The 21,001-nt window shown below is 38.7% G+C and overlaps 1 protein-coding gene across 3 annotated transcripts in view; it reads left to right on the top strand.

The window, feature by feature from the left end:
- Positions 1-21,001, top strand: part of Nedd4 (E3 ubiquitin-protein ligase Nedd4) — an 811,340-nt gene that overhangs the window by 647,095 nt on the left and 143,244 nt on the right. For all 3 annotated transcript variants that reach the window (XM_090378867.1, XM_090378869.1, XM_090378870.1), the window contains one exon: positions 17,269-17,438. In XM_090378867.1, the coding sequence (XP_090234993.1) occupies positions 17,269-17,438 (170 nt within the window). The remainder of the gene's footprint in view (positions 1-17,268; positions 17,439-21,001) is intronic.

Below are 21,001 nucleotides of genomic sequence, written 5' to 3'. Positions count from 1 at the left end.
AATCTTGTAATAACTGAGAGTAAAGTGGAGGAGAAATTGTTGAAGATAAACACAAGAAAGGCACCTGGGGTGGATGGGATCTATCCAGTTATATTAAAGGAGGCAGCGAAGGAAGTAAGCAAACCCTTAGCTATAATTATGAGAGCTTCCGTGGACTCAGGGGTGGTACCCATAGACTGGAAATGTGCAAATGTGACCCCAATTCACAAAGGAGGATCAAAGGCTGACACAAGTAATTATAGACCTACGAGTTTAACTTCTGTTCCAGGAAAATTAATGGAGGCACTGGTTAAAGAAGCACTGCAGGATCATCTAGACAAGACTTCAGTTATAGCTTGGACACAGCATGGTTTTGTTAAGGGGAAATCTTGCCTGACCAATTTGATTGGATACTATGATGCAGTCACAAAAGAACTGGATGCAGGGAATAACTTTGATATTATATACTTGGATATTAGAAAGGCTTTTGATACTGTTGCACATGAAGACTGCTGCACAAATTGGAGCAGTGTGGCATTGGAGGCAAATTGCTGCTATGGATAAAGGGGTGGTTGAGGGGGAGAAGACAGATAGTGGTAATCAATGGACACCGCTCATCGTGGACTAATGTTATTAGTGGAGTCCCTCAGGGTTCAGTGTTAGGTCCATTATTATTTTCTGTATTTATAAATAATATTGATGATGGTATATCAAGCTTAATATCCAAGTTTTCAGACGATGCAAAGGTTGGCAGGGTAGTTAATGACACTAATGACAGTACACTGCTGCAACAGGATCTAGAAAAGTTGAGCAGATGGGCTGAGAGGTGGCAAGTGAAGTTTAACATTGACCAATGTAAAGTACTACATATGGGAAACAGCAACCCCAGAACAACGTATCAACTCTGTGGTACTACACTGACAGTGGTAAAGAACGAAAAGGACCTGGCGGTAATTGTGCAGGCAGATATGAAGTTCTCTGAGCAGTGCAGACGGGCTGCAGGAGTAGCTCATGGTGTCTTATCAATCATATACTGGAATTTTTCCAGCAGGGATAAGGAGGTGATTATTCCCTTGTACAAAGCAATGGTCAGGCCACACCTTGAGTACTGTATACAGGTCTGGAGACCTCAGAAGGATGTAGAGCTGCAGAGAAGGGCAACAAGATTAGTGAATGGAACAAAGGGTTGCTCTTACGAAGAAAGGCTTAAGTTTTGCAAATTACAGTGTCTGGAGTCTAGCACCGGCGAGGTGATCTGATAGAGGTGTATAAAGCCTTGAATGGTTTGAGCATGCTCAATGCTGATGGGATTCTTCCTCTTGCTCAGAATAATCAACTGAGAGGGCATAAATTCAAATTGAGGAAAGACAGATGTAGGATAGATGTGCGGAAATTTGCCTTTAGCCAGCAGGTAGTTGGTTGGTGGAACAGACTTCCATCCCTTGTTGTGGAAGTTGATTGCCTAAATAAATTTAAGGCTCAGCTGAACAGGTATTTCGAACAAACGGAGGGGTGAAGTGGAAGTTTTTTTGTTTTTTTTTTTATTTGGCTGATGCTGCATAAGCTTGCTTTCTTGAATCATAAGCCTCTACTAATGCTAATGCTAATTATGTCTGGGTAGAAGTGCAGCTTTCAGATTTATTCATAACTTTACTTTTTCTGAACAGTACCCTGTTCTTAAGCAATTCTTCAGACTTCCAACTTTTAATTTCAATAGTACCAATATGTATAACAAATCACAATCACCTTTTGTGCTCTTAATTGATGATAGCTGGCAGATATATCTTAGTCCTTTCTTAAATTTGACAGACAGATGAGGTGGGTAGTTTTTTTTTCTTCTTTTTTTTTTTTTTTTATACTGATCCTGTGTAAGCTTGCTTTCTTGCATCATTTGCCACTACTAATAATAGTAATAACAATGAACTAGCAGCTTAATGACTGTTTAAAGTTTTTCATGGATTACTTGGAAGAAAGAAATAAGATATTTGTGAATTTCTGGTCAGTTTTCCTGAAAATATATCTTGTGGAGAATGCCAAGATGGATGGACATAAGAGTTGGCCAGTGTAATCGAGAAAAAAAAAGAAGGTGAAATTTTAATTAATGAAGTCTACAACAGCTAGAAGTTGATCTGTAAGAGCAACACAGAAAAGATTAGGGCAGAAAGGAGTGAATATGAGAAGAAAGAGATTAATTAAAAGAGCAAAGAATAGTGATGAGGTGTTTTTCATGTATCAAAGAAAGAGAAAATAAATCAGATTGGACCATTCTGTAATGAGTTTGATGGCAGTCTTAGATGACCTAGCTGACATTGCTGATGAACTGAATAGGTCCTTTGCATCAATTTTTACCAATGGAAACCCTTCATAGTGTTTATTCAGTAGAAATTAACTAGATGATACTGTGCGAGCGAGGCTGAATATCACGTAAAACTAAATACATAAGGTATCATGTAAAACTAAATACCATAATACATAGCACTCTGTATTAGAAATCTCTTAGCATAGTATAGTATTGTCAATTATCAGTTAAATTTATTAATCTTATTAATTTTCATTGTTAATTAAATATTATTTAAACGGAAATCATGGGGGGTACCAAGTGGATGATTTTCTAACGCATCCCAATGTAAAAAAATGTGAAATGTTTGTGAACCTTTCGGGAACAGAACATAATTACCCAAGGAGAATGTCTTTATGTGTGCTAAGTGCAAATAATGTGAAGAAATTAGGTGCCAATTCAGCGTTCTGATTGGCGTCTATGAGAGTTTGAAGTGTAGAATAGATGCCTTGAAGGAATTAAAATGGGGGGGGGGTCCTTCAAACTCTCAACGGCCAACTGCCCAAATCAACGCCAGAGCTCACTCTTGAGCATCAGGCAACACTGCGGCAATCTTCAGGGCAGAGTATGCTGGTCTCACAGGAGCTAGTTATTGTTATTGACTCAATTGTCAGGGAAATGGGAAATATATTGTGGAAAAGGGATAGGTGGAATATGACCAGAGTATGTCTGCCAGGTGCAAAAGTAGATGATGTTGAGAGCAGATATCATCTTTTAAGGGCACAAAAGGTGATACTGTTTTACACGTATTCAATTTGTACTAATGATATTAAGAATAGGTGATATGCAGACTTACTGAACTAGCACAGGTCAAGGTCGAAAAAAGTTGGGAATTAGGGTTAAATTTGATAGTGTCTGCAATTCAGCCCAGACATGATAGCAGGGAGTACATGATGAGAGCCTTGCCAATCAATTTGGCCCTGGAGAGTTTGTATAAGGCTCGTGGGATAGAATTTTTCTCAGCGTGGTCTGTCCTTGTTAACAGGAGAGACTGCTCCTACAGGGATGGGATACATTTAAATAGAAAGGGTGCAAGAATATTTGCTGATGCTATCGAGGCAGTATTAGGTGGTTTGGAAAACTGCTAGCTTAGGGGATACACAGAGTAATAGATTAACAGTAGCTTCTGGCAGAGGTGAAAGTGCTTCTTGCGCTGCTTCTATTGGAATGAGCAACAGCCTAAAAAGCAAGTTGCTGAGGATTTTAAGAACTGCTGGGAGTCATCATGAAACAAGTAAATACATGGGCTGTGTTAGGGTAACTAAGAGTAAGAACAGGTGCATGTATACTTGCATGTACAACAATGCTAGGTGGATAGTGAAGAAATTTGGTGAATTTGAAGTGCTGGTCAAGACATCAAAGGCAAATATTGTTGGGATATCAGAGACATGGTGTCACACATATATAAAGGATGCAGAAATGGAATTTCTGCATCCTTTATATATGTGTGACACCATCCTTCATTGTGCTGATGAGCACAATGAAGAACTATACAGAGAAATAGAGTGGGCCAGTAAATCAGAATCTCTTATAATGGAGGATTTAAATGGGATACATTTAAATAGAAAGGGTGCAAGAATATTTGCTGATGCTATCGAGGCAGTATTAGGTGGTTTGGAAAACTGCTAGCTTAGGGGATACACAGAGTAATAGATTAACAGTAGCTTTGACCCTGCTCGGGTAGCTAACAAACTAAATGAATATTTTGCATCGACATTCACACATGAGGAGTTATTCAGCGAGGGGAATGCCAGAGGTGTATTCAACTCTAGCAGTAAGCTAGAGAATCTTGTAATAACTGAGAGCAAAGTGGAGGAGAAATTGTTGAAGATAAACACAAGAAAGGCACCTGGGTTGGATGGGATCTATCCAGTTATATTAAAGGAGGCAGCAAAGGAGGTAAGCAAACCCTTAGCCATAATTATGAGAGCTTCCTTGGACTCAGGGGAGGTACCCATTGACTGGAGATGTGCAAATGTGACCCCAATTCACAAAGGGGGATCAAAGGCTGACACAAGTAATTATAGACCTGTGAGTTTAACTTCTGTTCCCGGAAAATTAATGGAGGCACTGGTGAAAGAAGCACTGCAGGATCATCTAGACAAGACTTCAGTTATAGCTAGGACACAGCATGGTTTTGTTAAGGGGAAGTCTTGCCTGACCAATTTGATTGGATACTATGATGCAGTCACAAAAGAACTGGATGCAGGGAATAACTTTGATATTATATACTTGGATCTTAGAAAGGCTTTTGATACTGTTGCACATGGAAGACTGCTGCACAAATTGGAGCAGTGTGGCATTGGAGGCAAGTTGCTGCTATGGATAAAGGGGTGGTTGAGGGGGAGAAGACAGAGAGTGGTAATCAATGGACACTGCTCATCGTGGACTAATGTTATTAGTGGAGTCCCTCAGGGTTCAGTATTGGGGCCTTTATTGTTTTCTGTATTTATAAATGATATTGATGATGGTATATCAGGCTTAATGTCCAAGTTTGCAGACGATACGAAGGTTGGCAGGGTTGTCAAGGACACTACTGACACTATGCTGCTGCAACAGGATTTGGAAAGGTTGAGCAGATGGGCTTCGAGGTGGCAAATGAAGTTTAACATTGACAAATGTAAAGTACTACATATGGGAAACAGCAACCCCAGAGCAACGTATCAACTCTGTGGTACTACACTGACAGTGGTAGAGAATGAAAGGGACCTGGGGGTGGTGGTGCAGGCAGATATGAAGTTCTCTGAGCAGTGCAGACGAGCTGCAAGAGTAGCTCATGGTGTATTGTCAATGATATATAGGAATTTTTCTAGCAGGGATAAGGAGGTGATTATTCCCTTGTATAAGGCAATGGTCAGGCCACACCTAGAGTACTGTATACAGGCCTGGAGGCCTCATTTCAGGAAGGATGTAGAGCTGCTGGAACGAGTACAGAGAAGGGCAACTAGATTGGTGAATGGGACAAAGGGGTTCTCTTACGAAGAAAGGCTTAAGTTTTGCAAATTACAGTGTCTGGAAACTAGGCACCAGCGGGGTGATCTGATAGAGGTGTACAAAGCCTTGAATGGTTTGAGCATGCTCAATGCTGATGGGATTCTTCCTCTAGCTCAGAAAAATCACCTGAGAGGGCATAAATTCAAATTGAGGAAAGACAGATGTAGGATAGATGTGCGGAAATTTGCCTTTAGCCAGCGGGTGGTTGGTGGGTGGAACAGACTTCCATCCCTTGTCGTGGAAGTTGATAGCCTGAATAAGTTTAAGGCTCAGCTGGACAGGTATTTCGAACGGACAGAGGGGTGAAGTGGAAGTGGTTATTTTTATTTATTTATGGTACTTTTTTTTTTTTTTTTTTTGGCTGATGCTGCATAAGCTTGCTTTCTTGCATCAAATGCCTCTACTAATGCTAATGCTAATGCTAATTTTTACTTCCCAGATATTGACTGAAACTTGTGGGTTGGTCACTTGTACACTTTGGCACCTCCATAGCCAGGTGGGCAGGAGCAGCAGTGCGTAGCACACGCTTCTTGATTAGCACTTCTCATATCCCCTGAGCAATGTGGCCTTAGTTGCTAATGCTCTAAAAACCAAATAATAAACAAACAACTTGTACACTAGCAAGAATTTTGTGGATTTATTGGATGATTGTTTCCAAAACTGCAGCATGTTCAAGAGGCAACCAGAGGAAGTAATACTCTTGATCTGATTATCAGCATTGATTATTCATGCATTAAGAATCTGCAGATAAAGGAACCACTAGGTGGCAGTGATCACAGTATACTTCCCTTGTAAAGGTAAGGATATTTGCTTCTCGAACTGTTTTTAAATTCTATACAGTGGGATCAACTAATAATGTTACCAACAGCAAATTCTAAATGTGAAGCATGCATTCACAGAATTAATTTTGGAACTTACTATACTTTTCATACCATCTAAGAATTACTGTTCAAGGTTTAGGCCCTAATGGATATCAGTTGAACTAATGATACTTGTGGCAGAGATGAAAAATTGCATGGGTTGCATATAAATTATTAGGCAACACAAAAGCCTATGATAGATATGAGCTAGTCTGTAATCAAGTCATGAAGGAGTTTAGGAAAGTGAAGACAGATTACGAGAAATTTTTGGTAAAGAATGGAAAAGAAAAAAAGGAAAGACTTCTTTACTTATATAAACTGTAGAAGGAAGGGGATGAATCAGGTTGGTCCAGTTTGATATCAATGGTTTGAATGTTGATGATCCTGCTCAGATAGCTGACAAACTGAATGAGCATTTTGCATCTACATTCACCGATAAAGAATTCTGTAGGGTAGTGGAGGACAGAAGCTTATTAAACTCTAACAAGCAGCTAAATGATTTTGTAATAACTGAGAGCAAAGTGGAGAAGAAATTGTTTAAGTTAAACATAAGAAAGGCACCTTTGGTGGATGGGATCTATCTAGTTAAATTAAAGGAGGCAGCAAAGGAAGTAAGGAAACTCCTAGCCATAATTATGAGAGCATCCTTAGATTCAGTGGATGTTACATTCAGTTACATTTGCACATTTCCACATGGACTGGAGATGTGCAAATGTAACTCGAATTCTCAAAAGGGGATCAAAGGGTGACATGACTAATTACAGACCTGTTAGTTTAACTTCTGTTTTGTGAAATTAATGGAATCACTGGTTAAAGAAGCATTGCAGGATCACATAGATAAGACTGCAGTAATAATTCAGACACTGCAAGGGTTTGTTAAGCGGGAGACTTGTCTGAACAATTTGGTTCGATACTATGAAGTAGTCACAAAGGAAGTGGATCAAAAAAAATAATTTTCATATCATATACTTCGATTTCAGGAAAGCTTTTGATACTGTTGCACATGGAAGACTACTGTACAAACTGAAGCAATATGACATTAAGAGCAAGTTGCTACAATGGATAAAAGGAAGGTTGAGTGGGAGAAGACAGAGAGTGGACACTGATTGTCTTGGCCTAATGTTAATAGTGGATTCCCCCGGGTTCGGTGATGGGCCCATGGTTGTTTTGTATATTTATCAGTGATATTGATGAAGGTATATCAGGCATAATTTCCAAGTTTGCAGAGGATGTGAAAGTTGGCAAGGTTGTTAATGACAATAATGACAGTATGTGGCTGCAACAGGATCTAGAGCACATGGGCCAAGAAGTGGCAACTGAAGTTTAAGATTGACAAATGCAAAATAATGCATATAGGTAGCAGTAACCCCAGAGAAATGCAGAAAGTGTGTGTACTTCACTCAGGGTAGTGGAGAATGAAAAAGACCTGGGGGTAATTGTTCACTCAGATATGAAGTTTTCTGAGCAGTGCAGACATGATGCCAGAGCAAGCCATGGGGTTTTGTCTATGATATACAGGAATTTTTCTAGCAGGGATAAGGAGGTGATTATCCCCTTGTATTAATCAGTGGTCAGACCACACCTTGAGTACTGTATACAGGTCTGGCAGCCTCATTTTAGGAAGGATGTAGAGTTGCTGGAACAAGTACAAAGAAGGGCAATAATGAGTGGCATCTTTACTTGATTACAGCAAAGCTGCCACTTTTCTGACCATCCCTGAAATCTATCTAGGTCACTCTGAAGAAGTTCTGCTTGGTGGTAATCATTAACTACTCTACTAATCTTTATATTAACCCCAGGGGCTCACATCTGGTGAGTATGGGCTTGGCAAACCCAGGGTCCTGAGCTGGATATCATCATTCTTCTCTTTCTTGGTGATTCCTTTCTACTTCTGACACTCTCTCTCTCAGGGTAAGTCGGGAAATTTTTTTTTTTTTTGGCTGGTGCAGCATAAGCCTCAGGCTTCCTTGCACCATATGGCTAATAATAATAATAATAATAATAATAATAAAATATCATCATCTGTTGCAGTAGTTAAGGTAAAGGCATGAGTTTTAATTTCAAAAGAGGGTATTTTAACAGTTTATGGTGCTATATGACATCTATTAATTCAGCAGATTGCAGACCGAGGGTAAATACATTTCAATTATGGAATACCTTTGAAGAAAAACTCCCAGAAGCCATGAATGCATACATACCATTAAGAAAATATTGCAAGAGGAGGAAGCCAAATTTTTTTCAAAATTTTGATAGAGAAGCTGGCCAGTGAAATAGAGCAAAAAAAGATAGCATATTACAGTTAGAGAGTGATGAAAAGTTCTGAAGTCTCCAACAGCTAGATGTTGATTTATAATACTATCACAGATAAGTTTAGAGAAGCCACGGCTGCATATGCATATGAGAAAGCACTGGCTAAAAGTGCAAAGAATGGGGACAAGGAATTTTTCATCTATGTGTATGCAATGCAAGGAAGAAAAATGCAAATCAGATTGGGCCTCTGTGTGCTGGGTGTGGGAAAGTCTTAGACAACCCAGCTGATGCTGCAGATGAATTGAACAGGAACTTTGCATCTCTCTTTACTGAAGAAAGATACTTCATGCAGAGAAGAGGCTGTGCAATTAAGGATGAGACATAAGAAATTAGTGTTTTCGAACTTACAGATGACTGTTTATTAAAAAAAAGTTTGACCATAAATTCAAGTAAGGCACCGTTGTTTCTGATTTATAAAAATGAGAAACAACGGTGATTCAATAAACGATATCGATGATGGGATAGAAGACTTGACATCATTATTCGCAGACAACATGAACATTGGTAGAGTAGTTAATGATCAGTACCAGCAGTACTCTTCCAGGATGACGTGAACAGGCTGCATGAATGGTCAGAAAAGTGGCAATTATGTTTTAATGCAGCAAAATGCAAAGTCTTATACTTAGGGAATAGCAACCCCAAAATGAATTGCCCACTTGGTGGGGTTGAATTAAAAACAGTAGAGGAAGAAAGGGATGTGGGAGTTGCAGTATGGGCAGATATGAAGTTTCTGGTTTCCTATCAATTATTTATCAAACATTATCCTTTAGAGATATGGCAGTCATAGTCCCACTGTAAAGGCAACTGTAAGATCACATTTGAAATGCTATGTTCAAGTATGTAGACATGTATAGCATCTTATGTAGGATGGCACCTGAACGAAAGTTCAACTCTGCCTTTGTACACTGTGATGATTACAGAGCACTATAAAAGGCCAGAAATGTGTGTGATATTATGTTTGTGCTGTGTGTATGTTGTGTTTAGTTGTTTCTGGCCATTTTGGCACCAGGCAGGCAATCATCTGGAAAGCCTGCCCAGTGCCCATTTACACCATAGGGAGGTAGGCCACACCTACACATGTACCATGGCCAACCTCAACAGTCGTGCACTGAATGTCTAAAGCGAGTTTGGAATCATTCTAAAGAACCCCCAAGCCAGCAACAGCATGCACGTTCACCACACACACACACACACACACACACACACACACACACGCACGCACGCACGCACGCACGCACGCGCGCGCTCACTCACTCACTCACTCACTTGAACTCATTCCCAGAAGACAGGACAGCAGAAGACAAAGAAATGAAGAAGAAAATAGCATAAAGTAAAAAAAAAATATTAAATAAAAAATAAATGTGTTTATCCATGTCTTTATCCATGTCTTTATCCAGTGCTGCCCAAAGTAGTGCACAAAGAAAAAAGGTGTACAGTCAAACAGCAGTAGTAATGTCATCCAAAAACAAGATCAGCAAGGCAGGAACAAATTCTAGATATAAACATGTTCTGTTAATCTGGAGTGGTATCAGAAGTCACTGGGTAGTGACAGTATCACTGAGCAGAGGAAGGATTTAGGGTGAACAAGAAAAATGCAGCATCTGTTAAAATCTTCGTGTGTTCTTGGAAACCACAAAACTTTTGCATATGATGTCGCCAGAGCAACAGAGATGAGGCAATAGGCTGTATTATGATTTATGATGTGTTTTCAGTTTGATTTCTTGAATTAACATTGAGGTTGAAAGTCTTTCTGTGATTAAAAGCAGCATTGCAGAAGGTTTGAAGGGCCTGGAAATTATTGACAGACAATCCCAGGAGCTTACATCTGGTGAGTATGGGCTTAGCACACCCAGGGTCCTGAGCTGGATATCATCATTCTTGTTTTCTTGGTGATTCCCTTCTTCTTTTGGCTCTCTCTCTCTCTCTCTCTCTCTCTCTCTCTCTCTCTCTCTCTCTCATGGTAACTCGGGAATTTTTTTTTTGGCTGGTGCAGCATAAGCCTCAGGCTTCCTTGCACCATATAGCTAATAATATTAATATGATGAACTCTACACATCCGGGAGACAAGTTTGGAACTGTTGCTTTAAGAGTCAATCTTGGAGCATTCAAAAAGGACGTGAGAAGAGTCTTCTGGTAGGCCCACATTGACTGGATACCATATTAGAAATTCTGAATTGGTAAAGTTTTGCATTAAGTGAACCATGTCCATTTAGTATGTAGGAGGTAAACTGTTGGGGTGAAAACCATTTTCTGATGGATGATGAAAGTAGTGTAGTTACGTCAGGAAAGAATTTTTTTGATAATGGCTCCTTTTTCGTTAGAATTCCATCAGTTCTGCCAGGTGTTGGCTATCAAATTCCAGCATCGGATTCGTTCAGTTTTGGGATCAGCCTGAGGGTTAACAATGATTCCCTGAAATTCTGTAGAAATGCCTCTGCGAATGTAAAAACAAAGATCTCTAAACACAACATGCAGGTCAAGTGGTATAGTTCCTGCAGGAGTCTGTAGAGCTGGAGTTGATACTCTTTGGAAAACGTGAAGTAGGCCAAGGCAAAAACAATGTTGAATAGTGGATAACTTTGGTTGTACAGTTTTGAGTGCACTACGTCTAAACTAAACCAAAGACTGGCAGCATAGGTTTGTAATTCAACCTATGCTGCCTATTTATATTTAAGTATAGAGACTTCATCTAAAAAAAAACATTGAGCTTTTTGAAAGGTTCCAAAGACAGTTAACTCGCATGATGAAATCAGCAAAAGGGTGGCCATATGAAAAATGACTCTTTATATGTGGGATACAGAGCTTGGCAACTAGGCACCTCAGAGGTGACCATGTTGAAGTTTATAAGGCTCTCCTAGGGGTTAGTAAAATGAATGAAGGTGGAATATTTCACTGTTATTGAAAATTCCAGAACTATGGGGCATAAATTCAAATTATACTTGAAGCGGTTTAGCCTAATTTGTAGGAAGTTTTATTTTAGCCAATGAGTCATTGATTGCTGGAACAGGTTGCCTTCATAGGTAATTAAGGCTGATAGTTTGAATAAATTAAAAAGTCAACTGGACCTAGGCGAGGAGGGAAGCAAATAGTTTGTATTTTATTATCTTATCTTCTCTCTCTTTTTTTTTTTTTTTTTTTTTACCTGGCCAGTGCAGCAAAAGCTTGTGGCTTCTTCCGTCTTCTGTCATACCTCTCTTTCCTGTGTGAATTGTACTCACCATGTTCAAATTCTGAATTTTTTATGTGATTGGCTCCATGTTTCTGATATCTGTACTGCGTCTGCATTTTTTGACTTAACCAATACTTTTCCTTTATGTACTCCTTGCATGTACACCAATGCTAATTGGTGTACAAGCAAGTATATATCACCTTTTTTACTATTAATAGCCGTAACACAACCTGTGTATTTCCATGAAGAACCCATCATGCCTTGAAATCCCTGAAAATTTTGTTATTAATGCTGTTGTTTGTCCCAGTAAAAGCAGTGCAAGAATCACTTTTACCTCTACCTCCTGCTTCTGTTGCTAATCTAAGCTAGCAGTCCCAAGCTAGCAGTCGGAAAACTGCTAGCTTGGGGGGAGACAAAGACCAATAGATTGACAGTAGCCACTGGCAGAGGTGAAAGAGATTCTTGCACTGCTTCTATTAGAATGAGCAGAAGCCTGAAAAACAAGATGCATGGTATTTCAGAGACTGCTGGGAGCCATTGCAGTAGAAGTAAACACATGGGTTGTGTTAGGGTAGCTAAGAATAGAAACAGGTGCAGGTATACTTGCGTGTACACCAATGCTAGGAGTTTAGTAAATAAATTTGATGAATTTGAGGTATTGCTCAAAACATCAAAGGCAGATATTGTTGGGATATCAGAGACGTGGTGTCACACAGATATAAGGGATGCAGAACTGCAATTTGGGTAGTACAACGTCTACAGAAAGGATAGACAGGATAGGAAGGGGGGGAGGGGTTATGCTATTAGTTAAGAAACACATAAAAACCAAGGAAGTGAAGCCAGTCGACATCGCTGGACAGTGCAGTGTTGAGTCAGTTTGGTGTGACATAAGCATTGGGAGATCAAAATTGAGAGTAGGAGTGTGCTATAGGCCTAATGACTCTGATGAGTATAATAAGGAACTGAACAGGGAAATAGAGTGGGCCAGTAAATCAGAGAGTCTTATAATGGGAGATTTTAATTTCCCAGATATTGACTGGAATTTGGGGGCTGGTTACTCACACACTAGCAGGGCTCTTGTGGATTTATTGGATGATTGTTTTCTACATCAGCATGTTCGGGAGGCAACTAGAGGGAGTAATACTCTTGATTTGATTATCAGCAGTGATTCTTCATGCATTAAGAATCTGCAGATAAATGAACCACTAGGTGGCAGTGATCACAGTGTGCTGAAGTGGGATTTACTGAAAGAGGTAACTACCATTAGGGGTAAAGGGAAGGGTTATTGCTTCCGTAAAGGCGACTACGATGGACTGAGACAGCATTTAAATTCTATACAGTGGGACCAACTGATGATGTTACCAACAGCAAATTCAAAATGGGAAGCATTCAAAGAACTTATCTTGGAAGCTACTAGGCTTTACATACCAACTAAGAAATATTGTTCAAGGTTTAGGCCAAAATGGATGTCAGATGAACTAATGAGGCATATGGCAGAGAAGAAAAATGCATGGGATACTTACAAATTAACACATGACACAGAAGCCTATGATAGATACAAGTTGATAGGCAACCAAGTTACAAAGGAGGTTAGGCAGGCGAAGGCAGATTACGAGAAATCCTTCGCAAGGGATGCAAAGAAAAACAGCAAAGAGTTCTTTACTTATGTAAACTCTAGAAGGAAGGGGATGAATCAGATTGGTCCACTTGATATTGATGGGTCAACTGTTGATGATCCTGCTCAGGTAGCTAACAAACTAAATGAATATTTTGCATCGACATTCACACATGAGGAGTTATTCAGCAAGGGGAATGCCAGAGGTGTATTCAACTCTAGCAGTAAGCTACAGAATCTTGAAATAACTGGGAGTAAAGTGGAGGAGAAACTGTTGAAGATAAACACAAGAAAGGCACCCGGGGTGGATGGGATCTATCCAGTTATATTAAAGGAGGCAGCGTAGGAAGTAAGCAAACCCTTAGCCATAATTATGAGAGCTTCCTTGGACTCAGGGGAGGTACCCATAGACTGGAAATGTGCAAATGTGACCCCAATTCACAAAGGAGGATCAAAGGCTGACACAAGTAATTATAGACCTGTGAGCTTAACTTCTGTTCCAGGAAAATTAATGGAGGCACTGGTTAAAGAAGCACTGCAGGATCATTTAGACAAGACTTCAGTTATAGCTCAGACACAGCATGGTTTTGTTAAGGGGAAGTCTTGCCTGACCAACTTGATTGGATACTATGATGCAGTCACAAAAGAACTGGATGCAGGGAATAACTTTGATATTATATACTTGGATCTTAGAAAGGCTTTTGATACTGTTGCACATGGAAGACTGCTACACAAATTGGAGCAGTGTGACATTGGAGGCAAATTGCTGCTATGGATAAAGGGGTGGTTGAGGGGGAGAAGACAGAGTGGTAATCAATGGACACTGCTCATCGTGGACTAATGTTATTAGTGGAGTCCCTCAGGGCTCAGTGTTGGGTCCATTATTGTTTTCTGTATTTATAAATGATATTGATGATGGTATATCAAGCTTAATGTCCAAGTTTGCAGATGATACAAAGGTTGGCAGGGTTGTCAAGGACACTACTGACACTATGCTGCTGCAACAGGATCTGGAAAGGTTGAGCAGATGGGCTGAGAGGTGGCAAATGAAGTTTAACATTGACAAATGTAAAGTACTACACATGGGAAACAGCAACCCCAGAGCAACGTATCAACTCTGTGGTACTACACTGACAGTGGTAGAGAATGAAAGGGACTTGGGGGTGATTGTGCAGGCAGATATGAAGTTCTCTGAGCAGTGCAGACGGGCTGCAGGAGTAGCTCATGGAGTATTGTCAATGATATACAGGAATTTTTCCAGCAGGGATAAGGAGGTGATTATTCCATTGTATAAGGCAATGGTCAGGCCACACCTAGAGTACTGTATACAGGTCTGGAGGCCTCATTTCAAGAAGGATGTAGAGCTGCTGGAACGAGTACAGAGAAGGGCAACAAGATTAGTGAATGGAACAAAGGGGTGCTCTTACGAAGAAAGGCTTAAGTTTTGCAAATTACAGTGTCTGGAGACTAGGCACCAGCGAGGTGATAGAGGTGTATAAAGCCTTGAATGGTTTAAGCATGCTGAATGCTGATGGGATTCTTCCTCTAGCTCAGAAAAATCACCTGAGAGGGCATAAATTCAAATTGAGGTAAGAGAGATGTAGGATAGACGTGCGGAAATTTGCCTTTAGTCAGCGGGTGGTTGGTTGGTGGAACAGACTGCCATCCCTTGTGGTGGAGGTTGATAGCCTAAATAAGTTTGAGGCTCAGCTGGACAGCTATTTTGAACGAACAGATGGCTGAAGTGGAAGTGGGTTTTTTTTTTTTTTTTTTTTTTGGCTGATACTGCATAAGCTTGCTTTCTTGCATCAAATGCCTCTACTAATGCTAATGCTAATCTGTTAGTCTGTGTATACCCCAAACTAGTAATTTTCCAAACGACCAAACACAATAGCTTAGTTTCAAATACATCATCTTTGAGGAGTTTATTTGAGGCCGAATGAAAATTTGTTCTTTCAGTTTTCCTCTGTTAAAGTGGAAAAACTTCCTTTAGGTGACAGAATCCACTTCCCTCTTTGTGCTAAGCTTTAACAGAATTCACTGACTCTTTGAGTGCAGTATATGTTCTATAACATAAAATCAGATCACTTCTAATGCAACTTATAGAAAATGGAAAAACAGTTATGTTTTTCTGAATTCCAGGAAATAGAAAATCAGACCAGGCTGCAAGAAATCCCGAAACCCTGTTTTATCTCATCTCTTGTTCCCATATGTGGACTACAAACCAATAATTCATCAGCCACATATTAAATAATGAACACTAGCTTGGTAAGATCAAACTCAAAATAGGCTACTTCAAATCAAGCATTTTCCACAACTCAGGCAATATAGTTTCCATATGAACAGAAGAGGTTGCACTGATACTTATGTATAGGTCATACCCATTTAAATTTATTAAATAGGTGAAGATCGTCCTAACTGTTCTCACTCTCATTCCCTACTGACAGTGAAACATATTCCCCTTGGCTGTCCCCATCTCAAGTTGCTCGACTTGCATCGTTTAAATCTCTTTCAGCTCATGCAACCAACCCCTTAGAACTCAGTGATATCTTAGGAGATAAAGTCAATTTAGCTGATTTATTTAAATACCTGAAAATTATTAAAGTATATGATCATCTTTAAGATTCATCATCTCTAGTTATAGGCACAATTCGGCATTAGTTTCTCACGTGCCAGAATTCCCCATACTATCCAACTTCCCAAATTTGGTAACTTTACTTTTTATGTTTATCTGGAATAAACATTGTAATGGGAACATCCAGTGTTGCACTGGAAGTAAAGTTGCAACATTTCGTTATGATCCAGCAGTAATGCAGTACACAACCAATTTGTAATCAACCTCTTGCTGGAATCATTGTAATGTATCCCATGTAACTTTGTTGATTGCTGCAGTGGCCCTTTTGAAGTCAATCACATCAATTGGTGGGGGTTGTACCCTTAACATAACCCCACAAAAAAGTCCAGTGGTATAAGGTCCAGTGAGCAAGCTGCCACACAACTGGACTTGCACTTTATCCATTGACCTGGGAAGTGCTGACTCAAATAGCCTTAAACATCGTTATGTCCATTGACCTGAAAGTGGAGATCCAAATAGCCTTAAACATCCTAATTTTGAAACAAGCCAGATCATTCCTAATATAATTTAGAGAAAATTTAAAAACAATTACAGCAAAAAACATGTTAATGTACTGGGTTTCATTTCATCCCCCCCCCCCCCTCTCATGTTGTGTTCGCCTTGCCTGTAATGTGGAACATACACTCATCACTAAACAAAAATAATTTAAGCCGCTCTTCATCTTTTTCATCTTAATAACTATGTTCACAGAGAATGTCTAATCTTCTCAAGTTCAGATGGCTTATACCATCAGCATCTGCTGTAGTTTTAAGCTTTAGATGTGAAATACTTTCACATTTGTGTGTGTGGAGGGGGTAAGCCAAGTTCTTTGCTGATGGTTTTTGTGACTACAAATGAAACTTTTCACTTCCTCGACTGTTACCTCACTTGCAATAAACCTGCTGGCCTTCTTACAACAGTACAGAAGATCTGGTAGCTACAAGTCTCCAGTCATAGATCAGATTTCTGCTTTGTGGAATTTTGCCAAACCATGTACAAAATTTTTGCTTAACTGTTTCATAAATTTAATTTTTATTATCCAAAATATGCATTATACCCTTTCTGCATCAATATATTTCTCCATTTCTGTTTACATTACAGTGGTGCCACAGGTGGTGACTTCAGCAGTCAAAAAATAAATAAGTACAAAAACTCAGACTGAAACTCCATCTAGTCAGAATACATTTAAACTTTCAAAGTTGTGTAGCTAACTTTTACTTACCCAGTACAACTTAAAGCTAAACAATGACACAGCTTTACATTGATTAAAATTAATACTGCATTAAATATATTGATATTTTAATGATATTTTACTTTTTAAAGTTTATTTTTTCAGCAGAATTATGATTTAAAAGAATTGCTAATTCCAATTGTATGTACACTATCTAGGACTCTGAATACTATAATTCTCTTATGTGGATAATGGAAAATGATCCTGTGGAGCTTGATTTGCGTTTCTCTGTAGATGAAGATCTGTTTGGCCATATGCAGGAAAGAGAGCTAAAACCAGATGGATCAAATATGGCGGTAACACAGGAAAATAAAACAGAATATATTAAGTAAGTTACTGATGAGGGAATGAACTTATGTGAAATTTATTTAGTCGAAAGCCCCACATGAATGTACTCAAAGATTTAATGATTTAAATTCTTACTTAAACTTTTAATCTGCTCTAGTTCTGAATTATTTTCAAATGAACTTTTCATTTAAATTCAAGGATTTATTTTCTTTAAATGTCTTAAATAGTTTACATGTTCATTTCTTAACTCACATAAACTATATTTGTATAATAATGAGTCACTCTAATATAGTTGTCCAGAGTGTACACTTTATATATTATTTGGGATAATTACTATTCCTTAGTAGAGTGCATGCACAAAATCCAAGTGAACATTTAACTGTTAGTGTGGTAGTTGTTTTAGATATACAAGTTTTTTCCTTGTTTTTCTTTTTAACATTGAGACTTTGGTTGAAAGTCAACACCACTTGCAAAATTTTGGTTACCTATTAACAACCATGTTGCCACTTTTAAAATAAGTGGTGGCTTCATTGTAGCTGTTCATGAGTATTTCTCATTATACTTTTGTTTTTGTGTGTGTGTGTGTGTGTGTGTGTTTAATTTCTAGTCATTAACATAAGCACTCCGAAAAATAAACTAATTCAGATTGACTAATGTTTCCCCCTTTTCTCTCTCCTCAGAAGTTACTATGGTAGGTGGAGATTTTGCTCAGATCTGTAAAAATTCTTACAATGCTCTGACTACTTTAATATGAACATTCAGTAACCTGCAGTGTTTACACTGTGTAATTCCTTTGATGGCATGGAGGAAGTTTGTTAAAATTGAGAGATTCTGTTGCTGTTCGTGGGCAAGATTAGTGACTCATTGATAACTTGAGTCTCTTCCCTCTGATGCAGTAAATTTCGTGCATTTATGTGAGACTTTCCCCATGTTATGTTCTGTGCTTGTTGAACTTGGGGAAAAATCTAGATTTCAAAGTTTTCTATAGCATGCCATCCAACCATTGAAGTTACATTCCTACCACCAATTTAGCAATGGAGAACTGGAAAGAGTTTCTCTCCTCCCCAATAACACCCTTTACAGCTTTTGTTATATTGCTGTATTTGTAAACAGCTTTAACGCAGTAACATTCATCCAATTGGAACATTAAGTGTCAAGTGTTTCCATAGCCAAGTGATCCTTGTATGCTTATAGAGCGTTTTCCCCAACAACTTATAGTTCTCCTAGTTTTCTCTAAAATTTATAAATTTCTCTCCTATTTAAGTGGCTCTGCTTACTTAAAAACCCTAAGAACTTAAAGTACCCTTTTCTGTAATGTGCCTTTTCTGCAATTTGAATTTGTTTTTATTATCTGTAATAACCCTCCACTTCGCCACTAAAAAGACGTGCTTCTGCCTCCCAATAATGGAGTCAGAAATCTTAGAAGTAAAGATAGCCTTCTGGGGCTAAAACAAACAACCATAGACAATGATATTTTTCCAAAACAATTTGAAAGTGCTTTTCTCCAATCACCTGATTAAAGAGAATATTAAAGTCTTTTAATTTACAAAGTTATTTTATTTTTGGTTCCTTCCAAATAAAGAAGTAAGCTTCCTATCAAGAAAAGAAAAGAAAGATACTTTTCTGCTTGTATATGACTAACTTCATCAACGCACTAACCAATAACCTCTAATTGTTTGTTCATTGGTGGCACTCTTCTGCTTCCACATGGCAGGACCCGTACACTAGTATAAATCCAGTACCCAGGACAAAATGGAGCAAACATGGACTGTAGAGACTATAAGCTCAAACCTTAAGCACGAATCATTTTAGACACAAAGAATCAAAAAAGATGATTCTTCATTACATTTGTTTCCCTTAGCAGCTTATCTCCATTTCTTGTGCAAAAAAGAATAGAAACTGGAGTAGCTACTTCAAAATGACACATTGATTAAAATTACTACTGCATTAAGTATATTGATATTTTAATGATATTTTACTTTTTAAAGTTTATTTTTTCAGCAGAATTATGATTTAAAAGAATTGCTAATTCCAATTGTATGTACAAGCGACTTCCCTCAGGGAATCTCCTTGTAGAAATAATCTCATCCCAATCATTCTAGGCAGCTGCTGAAGACAACCTTTGGAGACCTCAACGCTGTAGCTCCACACAGAACTTTAAACACCTTTACAGGAGTCATTCCAGAATTGGTCTCCTCCTGAGGAAGAAATTACTGAAGAATTTAAAGCATAATGTATCATCAATGTGAAAAGAATAATGACCAAACAGGATGGCATTCTTACCCCCCCTCCTACAAGGAAGAATATTATTCTTACCTTCAGCACTTCAAATATCCCTGCATCAGTTAAAGCTGATTATCATTCGTGTAAGATCCATCCATATATTCCAAATCTTTATATATACTTCAAGTGCCAAAAGTATGAACATTCCCAGACAGTATATCAAGGTATGGCAATTTGTCCCTTGTGTGACTCAAATGATCCCTCCAATTTGACTGCACTGCTGTAATACCACAATGTCCCAGTTATCAGGGCTCATCCTGCATATTCCAAGCTTTTGAATCATGGAAAAATGGGTAAGAAAATTTTAAAGTACAAGGTAGAAAAAAATGTCTCATACCAAGAAGGATGCACACAAATATTGAACCTGATGCTTTCAAAATGGTATGCCAATAGAGTCAAAAATACTAAAGAATTTTCAACACAAACTGATATTACAATTCTTCCTAAAATATTTCATTCCCAATGGACCAGATCCTTCCTCACGAACGTTGAGACACTGACATCAACAGCCCCAGGTGCCAAGCGTTATAGTGATCAAGCAATTTTCTGAGTGATTCATAGAGCATTTACTCAAAGCCACAGTTCTTTAGTTTAAAAAAGTTTTTTACATTCTCTTTAATCAATAACGTAGTCTTATGAATTGTAAGCAAGTTTTAAGAAAGAAAATCGACCTTTCTTTTTTTTTTTTCTTTAAACTAACGTATTAACCTTTTTGCTGCTTGGTCACTCTAGCGGCACTGCTCCTGCCTCCCCATGGTGGGGCCTGTAACCTGGGCGAAGAAATCCACTCTCCCTGTCTAAAGGAGCAAAAATGGATAACAACATGTTTCCACTGTAGAGCCATTGAGCTCAAGAACAGTGACAAAAGGCAATGAAAATGTCTTTTCCCCACAAGTAGGCTACAGTAGAAACCGATGAAGACTCTTTCGCAAATGAGCACAAGCATCACATCCTAGAGACTGATCATCACCGGTATTCTCCAAAAGATTTCAATGAACAGCCATCTACCAGCAGTCAGAGAGCTCAACAGAAGTTACTCATATTAACTAACAAAACCTAAAAAAAACAACAACTAAGGCTTCTTGCCAACTGCATCGTTGGCAGGAGCAGAAGTGGACACCCACCCACCCACCCATTAAGTAAACAGAGTACCAACATCCTGTTCACCTCTGCAAAGAATTTTCTCTGTTCATATATAGAAAATAGCATACTGTTCCATGTAAAGAAGAGGGTACATTCCACCAATTCATCCATTATTCAACCTTAACTCTTCCAATTGCAAAAGTATATTCCTTCTCACGAAAACTGAATTTGTAAAAT

This window comes from Mastigoproctus giganteus, chromosome 8 (genome assembly GCF_048544385.1).
Source record: "Mastigoproctus giganteus isolate SK-2022 chromosome 8, ASM4854438v1, whole genome shotgun sequence".
NCBI classification, from domain to species: domain Eukaryota; kingdom Metazoa; phylum Arthropoda; class Arachnida; order Uropygi; family Thelyphonidae; genus Mastigoproctus; species Mastigoproctus giganteus.
This window is presented reverse-complemented; position numbering and strand designations above follow the sequence as displayed.